The 8353-nt window shown below is 40.7% G+C and overlaps 1 protein-coding gene across 2 annotated transcripts; it reads left to right on the top strand.

Annotated features, from left to right (window-relative positions):
• Nucleotides 1-589: 589 nt before the first annotated feature.
• Nucleotides 590-5066, top strand: rdh12 (retinol dehydrogenase 12). 2 transcript variants are annotated; one of them, XM_088312458.1, is made up of 7 exons: nt 590-731; nt 1818-1933; nt 2389-2544; nt 2605-2709; nt 2795-3004; nt 3437-3626; nt 4476-5066. In XM_088312458.1, exons 1-7 carry the CDS (start codon nt 658-660, stop codon nt 4576-4578), a joined length of 954 nt encoding a protein of 317 aa, XP_088168584.1. In that variant the 5' UTR covers nt 590-657; the 3' UTR covers nt 4579-5066. The 2 variants fall into 2 exon arrangements, with proteins under 2 accessions (XP_088168584.1, XP_088168575.1); XM_088312449.1 differs by having other exon boundaries at nt 592-731; nt 1815-1933.
• The last annotated feature ends 3287 nt before the right edge of the window (nt 5067-8353 follow it).

The raw sequence follows: 8353 nt of genomic DNA, 5'->3' as shown, positions 1-8353 counted from the left end.
ACACACGAGAATCCACTGTACATTTGTTGAGTAGAGTTCAGTTTTACTTGAAATACGACTGTCGTTTTTTATAAGTGCTTCCAAGTTTACTCTTTTTTTCTTAGTAAACAGGTTAAGCCCCCAAAATAGACCTTTGACTTTAAGTCATGATGCAAAGGTCCCCTTTGATATGGGAGTCCTTAAGGTCATACAAATACAAATTTGGTGTCAAGGTACACGTTTGAGGGGTGAAGGAATCCAATAGGCTTCACGTTTTGTAAACCAACAGTTTTCTCATTAGCATGACGACTGGGGCGTAACTACGCACATTTCAAATCCAGAATTGTGTCATAAGAATAACAGGGTTTTTTTTTTGTGTACGTGTACTCGTGAATAATATAAAAAGTGCGGTCCTTTCCGATATTCAAAAAGAATCAACGTTTCAACACTCATTAACCTGATGATGTAATCCCAAAGAGGTTAAGGAAAGGTACCATAAAGATTCGATTTGACTTTCCGAAGGGACCCCATGATTCACTTTCGAGCTGCATGAACTACACATCCCATGATGCCATTCGCGTGGCATCGCCCCCTTCAGCTTTTATCACACCCCCCCCCTCCCCATGTCAGCTGTCGTACTTGCAAGCGCCTACGACAGCATCCCTCCGTACTCCAACGATGTGGCTTTTCTTACTTCTCGCTGGCATCGCCGCGGTGACGTTACTGGTGGTTTTATTCGCTCCTCACATACGGTAAGAAGCCATTTTTGGCCGCTTAGACATGGAGTCGTGTGACAGCACACATTCCGCCTCGTTGACACATATTAGCATTAGCATAGCGAGGGATACCCACGCTGTGACTAAATAAATTATACTTTAACGTTTCCTGATGTGTTTAATTGGATCTAATTTCACCCGATATTGGTCCCCAATTGACAATCAATGAGATGGAATATAACGGGGGTGTGTGTTGGCACGCTACGGGCCAATCAGGAGGCTGTGCGTGGGCGGGAACTTCATCGGTATGCGCGTGGCCAGCTGCGCCATTGGTCGCGAGCCCGCCGTGCTCCATGGCGTGCTCGTACCTCCTGACGTCGGCCACGCCGTGCGCGTGAATAATTAAGCCGAAACCGACTAGAATTTGCGTACAAAATTTTTTTAAAATAAATAACGACGACCATGTCAAAATATTAAGATATTGGTATAATTTTACACGGAGAAAAAAAAAATGCTAAATTTGACAAATCTTAGATCGAACGTTGCTCCTTGACCCTAATGATTCATAATTCTACCCTCTAGGGAGTTATTTTCTGCACGACCTTATTTTTTTAATTGTTACATTTTTTTTTTTTTTTTTCATAATTTACTGTATTGTACCTACTATTTATCCCTGAATTAAAGTAATACATTTACAAGAAAAGAGTTACAACCTATGTTCTCATAACTTGAAAAACCTTTCTTACATTTTTCACTTTCTCATAACTTGATATTTTTCCTCGTAATTTATGAAATTTCAGTGCTCATAACTTGTCATAAAGTTTTTTTTTGTTGTTTTTTTTAAAAGAAAATACAAGTGAAGGTCAGAGCTTGGATTCAAAACTCCAACCTCAAAACTGTTAAGTGGACGTGCTAACCACTCATCCACCATGCTGCCAATTTAATGAATTAAAATTGAAACACGACACCTTCAAATTATTTCATTTGAGGAACACCGCCTCCAGGATCAATGCAACATTGACCCGCAGTTAGACAGCTACTAAGCTAGCTAGCTACGATAGTCATACCTAACATAAACTATTAACAATTTGTTTTGAGGGTTGTCAATGTTTTCCACAGAAGATATGCGGCAGGAGGCATGTGCATGTCGTCTGCTCGTTTGGACGGGAAAACGGTCCTCATCACTGGGGCCAACACTGGCATCGGGAAGGAGACGGCCCTGGACCTGGCCACTCGAGGTTACTTTTTGAATGGGGGCATATTAAGGAAAACGTACATTTTAAGTGCTTACATAAACAAGTTTTTTCATTTGATTAATTAACTTTTATTAATTCTGATAGTAAATTGCTTTCGCAATTTTTTTTTCTGTTTTCTTTTTTTTTTTAAGGTGGCGGGGGGTTTGATTGAGTCCAAATTTGTACTACCCAATAAAGAACCCGGCATTCATATTATTGGAATGTTGGCAGAAAACTATGCTCGCAAGGGGAGAACGTAATATCTACACAGGAAAACCATAATTTTGAAACTAGATACTCATAGCTATGAGAGAAGTAGAAGGTCAGCTTGCCAAGTTATTCTTCAGACTTAAACCCTATAGAGTATGCATTTTAACAGCTAAAGAGGCAACAAAACAATCCATGCGTCCATGTTTTCTATACTGTGCTGCAGAGCTGAAAATGTTTTTTGACGCCAGGAGCTCGGGTGGTGATGGCGTGCCGGGATGTGGACAAAGGTGAGGGGGCGGCGGCCAGCATTCGGGCTGCGTACCCTGAAGCACAGGTGGAGGTTCGGGAGCTGGACTTGGCTGACACTTACTCCATACGATCTTTCGCGCAACAATTCCTTCGAGGTAGAAGTCTTATCAAATCTCATTTCTGACTATTACTCATGTTTTGTCATTATTTTTCAGACTTCACCCATCTTCACGTCCTCATCAACAATGCGGGGGTGATGATGTGTCCCTACACCAAAACTAACGATGGCTTCGAGATGCACATCGGCGTCAATCATTTAGGTAACAGAATGCGAGTGTCACAAAAGCTTTGGCCTGCAAGTGTCGCCACATCCTCACGATTGTTTTTCTTTCGCATCGTTTCAAGGTCACTTTCTGTTGACGTCGCTGCTGGTGGGCCTGCTGGAGCGAAGCGCTCCGGCGCGCATCGTGGTGGTCTCGTCGCTGGCGCACAACTTCGGCTGGATCCGCTTCCACGACCTGCACAGCCAGGGAAGCTACAACAGCGGGCTGGCGTACTGCCAGAGCAAGCTGGCGAATGTGCTCTTTGCTCGAGAGCTGGCGAGGCGTCTTCAAGGTGCAAAATGGCTTTTCTTTTGTTTTATTTAACCGGCTTGCCTACCTCAAGAAATCAACTTAGCCAACAAGCAAATAGGCAATCAACTTACACAACTCTGCGAGTAATCATCTTAAGACAAACACCTCCCTCAAGCACTCATCAATTTAAGACAAATCAATGGAAATTAAAAAACAAAACACCTCCATCAAACAATGTGAAACTTAGAAAACAAACGCCTACCTCAAATTATCAACTTAAGACAAATAAACACCATCATTTAAGAAACAAAGCCTGCCTCAGAAACATTGGCACAACCTCCTTAAGCAGCATCCACTTGAGACAAATAAATTCCATCCATAAATAACCATAAAGTATGACAAAGTCTTTTTTTTTTTTTAACAATCAGGAACAAAATATGAGTGACGTTCACCTGTGTGACGATTCTTCTAGGCAGCAACGTTACGGTGAACTCGGTCCACCCTGGCACGGTCAACTCGGACCTGACGCGTCACTCCACCTTGATGATGATCATCTTCAGCGTATGGTCCGTCTTCCTGAAGACGCCTCGCGAGGGCGCCCAGACCAGCATCTACTGCGCCGTGGCTGAGGAGCTGCACTCCATTTCGGGGAAACACTTCAGGTATAACATCAACCCATCCCGCCCACCTCCCTCCTAAAAGGATGCAGCCCGCATTAAAGTGCTAAAATTAGGGCATCTGGTTTTAAAATCACATTTAAATGATTATTTATTACATTATTTTATATATATCTATATACATACATAAAATATTTCTTATTTATTTTGTCTGTGTTCAAATACATTTTATGTATTTGTATTCATATCCAAGTATATACAGTAAGTTTATAATTTACAAATTTTAAAGAAAATATTTGTGCAAATATTTAAGATGAAATATATTATTTTACATTTCTAAAAATTGTTTTTAAATGAAAAATACTCAATTGGAATACTTAGAACTATGAGCTATGAGTTGTCATTAAAAAAAAAAAAATTGTTTTTTTATGTAAAGTAAAAAAAAAATAATTCTTACAAAATTAGACCATTTAAATATAAAACATTAAACTTACATTAAAAACTGAAATTTAAATAATTTTCCGGAGTTGCTAAAAATGAAATCATAAAAAAATTACATTTAAAATATGTATTGCAAAATTGAGATTGTATTAAAAAAAAAATCATATGAAATGAAAATGTTTTATACATTTCTACACAAATCAATAATTGTAAAAATATGGACCCATTAATATAAAACAATTATAATGAAGTCAAATGTTGTATTTCTACATAAATTTAAAAAAAAATGAATACGGATATACTGTACAGCCCTCCAAAAAATTATTCTTAAACACAAAAATACATAGAAGTAAAGAAATTCAAAGTTATTAAAACAAATCAGGATTAAATGATATATATTAGTAATTGTTTGAAAAAGCGCCAAAGGTGTAACCTTTTCTTTGCTCTTTGCAGCGACTGCGCCCCCGCCTTCGTGGCCCCCCAGGGGAGAAGTGAGGAAACCGCCCGGCGTCTGTGGGATGCCAGCTGCGAGCTCCTCGGCATCCAGTGGGACTAATTGAAGACTTTTATCCATCACTTCATTTATATAGTGTAGTATTTTTCAAGCGGAAACAACAACACATTTTTGTGACGCAATGTGAAGGCAGGGCAGTTCCAATTGCCAGACTGTGAGCGGTCCAAGCAGGGTACAACGACCAGCATCTTTTTAGCCAATTTATCTGATATTTTCTCTTATTTTTAAGCATATTTTCAGCTGAAACTGCTTCACGTGTGTGCCAAAATCTCGCAGGGCTTTTCTCCAAACAATTAGTAAGCTACGTGTCACTTTATGATAATGACAGAAAACAATACATACGCGTTGATGATGGACAAACCACCTTCCTTGTGCGCATTCACGCGAGGATGCTGAGAGTTTACATGCGTGTGCTTTTATATACCAGTCAGGTTTGTTTGCCTTTTGAACCACACGTAACGTTCACGTGCAGAGTTGAATGTTTACATTTCATGTAAATAAACCATTTGGCCCCGGTCACTCATTTTAAACAGGTTTTGCTGTCTTTCAAATGGTAACACTGCTCTGAATAGATAACACAGCAGGTATGAAACATACACTACCCTGTTCGAATGAACAATTAAAAAAAAAAAAAAAAGAACAAAGGTAAATCATTTCAAGATTTTCCACCATTAATGAGACCTTTAACCGATACGACTCAAAGTAATAAAAAATAAACAACTGCGATAAGGTTTCACATCCACAAGTGGGGTGTTCGGACTAACCAATGACATTCAAGTTCATATTAAATAAAAGTCAGCGTACAACTGCCACCATTTATGTGCCTCCGATAAAGTTCAGCTGTTCTCCTCGGTCTTCCCTGACACTTGGGCGACCACAATATTTCATTTATTTATTTATTTTTTTTAATCCTCCCTTGAAGTATTTCTTTTATTTGAGTCACATTTTTTTTAATCTCACAAAAAGATGGAATTTGAAAAAGGGTGTGTAAAACCTTTTAGAGCCACTGCAATCGACGACACCAAAAAGAAGTAAAATTTTTCAAAAGAAGAAAATATAGCTTCTACGATTATGAGAATAAATTATTTTTAACATTATTTATACATTTAAATAATTATAAACATTCATTTTTTAATCTAAAAACTTAAATGATAGAGTACATTTACTCTTTTTAAAGGCTTTAACACAACATACACACACAACCTATGCTTCACACATGCCATCTTTAAAGATGTTTACAAACATGTGGGACATGATCGTTTTTTTTTTTTTGTTTTTTTTTTTTATTATGCGGCGTAATTATCCAACAAATCCCTCCAAAAACATTAGAAAAAAATCACATGTGCTTGCATCATCATCAAAGCAATCATTTCACCAGCTATTTGTACAAGCGTATCCACAAAAGGATGATTTTTAATAACTCAGAATATAAAGTGCATCAGTGAGCAGATGAGAGTGCAAATATGTCTTCGGTGCATCTCTCACAAGTGGCTTTTTTTTCTTGACATGAGTAAAAGGCAGCAACGATTTTCCCTTTTAAAGTGAACTTATTGTTGATGTAAAAGATTATTTAAAAATGAGTGTCAGCAAGGGACATACTAAATATGATTACAACATGAGAGACGTAAAAAAACAACCAGAGACAAATTGAATGTAGTTTCTTCATAAAAGAAGAAATGAAAGAAAGGAAATGGAAAATTCCCCAAAACACTTGAAAAATATACATTGCCATATGGACACAAGTAATGGGACGGTCCTCTTCATAAAAATATTAATTAATTCATGTGTCACCAACAAGATGCCCGTGGGCAGCAGAAGCCTTCGGAAATGTTCTAAAAATAAAAATGAAAAAAAAAAGCCACCAGTGATGGGACGCTGTGATTGAACTTGAAAATGTGAACACGTGGAGAGATTTCTAGAAATAAAATGTTGCAAATTGTTATTTATGTTTCCTAATTCTGAGTGTCTTTACGGAAAGCATACCATTAATTGTTAAAAAAATAATAATTCAGTAAGTGTGTATCAATCTGGTCATTTTTTGCATTGATCAGGACACAAAATGTCAACCTCGGCTTCAAAATGGTTGGTGACGCCAGAATCGATTAAACCTGCAAGCACATTATTTTTCATAGCAACTCGAAACGATCGGCAAACATCTGGTTCCAGGCGCGACTCACATATTTAGTTGCCGTCGCTAAAACAATAGTCGTGATAAAGTACAAGAAAGTCTTGGAATATGCCCCAAATGGCCAAAATTTAAACCTGGATCAGTCAATATTTTATGTCCAAACGATTGTGTTCATCGTTAAAACTGGTGTATGTTTTTTTTAATTTATTTATTTTTTTATTTTTCAAGCTATGGTATTTGCCCTGAAATGTGTGCGAACCAAACCAAAATGACCCACTGCATGTTCAATTCCACAAATGGGTCATTGAGACGTTTCCGTGTGTCCTGTCACGATAAACATGACCACCAAATTCTGCCTTGACAGGATAAACTAGTTCCAGGCACTAAACTTTTCTAGATGTCGAGCGCTCAAATTGGCCCCAAAATGGCATTTCTTTTCAGGCAAGGGTCAATCAGATTTTTGTGCATTCTGTTATGAGAAATGACCACCAAATTTCATATTAATATGCAAAACTGCTGTCGGGCAAACTTCCAGGCGACAAAGCCCAGTACAGGGTGGCTCGTGCTGACCTGAGCAAAGGCATCAAGCTAGCCAAGGCAAACTACAAGGGGAGGCTGGAGGCCCACCTTGCCAGCAACAGACCACGGGAGGTGTGGCAGGGTCTACGGAGCATCACCAACTTCCGAGGCAGCAGCACGACCTCTGTAGACCCGAGTGCATCGCTGGCAGAGGAGCTTAACTGCTTCTTCGCTCGCTTTGACTCGCCCCAACCGTCACACCCGCTTCATGCCTCAACTCCCCCCCACTCACCGTAGAGGAACACGATGTGAGGCGCGCGCTCCTGGCGGTTAACCCCAGGAAATCTACTGGACCCGACGGAATACCAGGCAAGGTCCTCAGAGCATGTGCCCACCAACTGTCACATGTTTTCTGCAGGATCTTCAACCGCTCCCTGGCTCAGGCAGTCATCCCCTCCTGCTTGAAAACCTCCACCATTATTCCTGTCCCCAAAAAGTCACCCGCAGTCCTCCTGAATGACTACCGTCCTGTTGCTCTCACGCCAGTCATCATGAAGTGCTTCGAGAGGCTGGTTCTCCAGCACATCAGGGACTGCCTTCCTCCCACTCTGGACCCCTACCAGTTTGCATACCGGGCTAACAGATCCACTGAGGACGCCATCGACACTGCTCTGCATGTTGTGCTGGGCCACCTGGAACAACAGCAGAGCTATGCAAGGATGCTCTTTGTGGACTACAGCTCGGCATTCAACACGATCATCCCAGACATCCTCGTTGCCAAACTGGACATTCTCGGCCTCCCTGCCCTCACACGCATCTGGATTAAGGACTTTCTGACCAACAGACCCCAGACTGTGTTGCTCGGCCCCTACATGTCCTCCACCCTCATGCTGAGCACCGGTTCCCCCCAAGGATGCGTGCTGAGCCCTCTCCTGTACGCCCTCTACACCTACGACTGCAGCCCGGCCCACGGCAACAACACCATCGTCAAGTTTGCTGACGACACGACAGTGGTCGGTCTGATCTCGGAAGGTGACGAGACAGCCTACAGAGAGGAGGTAAAGAGACTGACGGCTTGGTGCGAGGACAGCAAAAACAAAGGGGATCGTCATCGACTTCAGGAGGAACAAGACGGTGCCGCTCCCCCTCTGCATCGAAGGCGTGTGTGTG

Source organism: Idiotropiscis lumnitzeri, chromosome 1 (genome assembly GCF_059441095.1).
Source record: "Idiotropiscis lumnitzeri isolate Australia: NSW breed Sydney's pygmy pipehorse chromosome 1, RoL_Ilum_1.0, whole genome shotgun sequence".
NCBI classification, from domain to species: domain Eukaryota; kingdom Metazoa; phylum Chordata; class Actinopteri; order Syngnathiformes; family Syngnathidae; genus Idiotropiscis; species Idiotropiscis lumnitzeri.
This window is presented reverse-complemented; position numbering and strand designations above follow the sequence as displayed.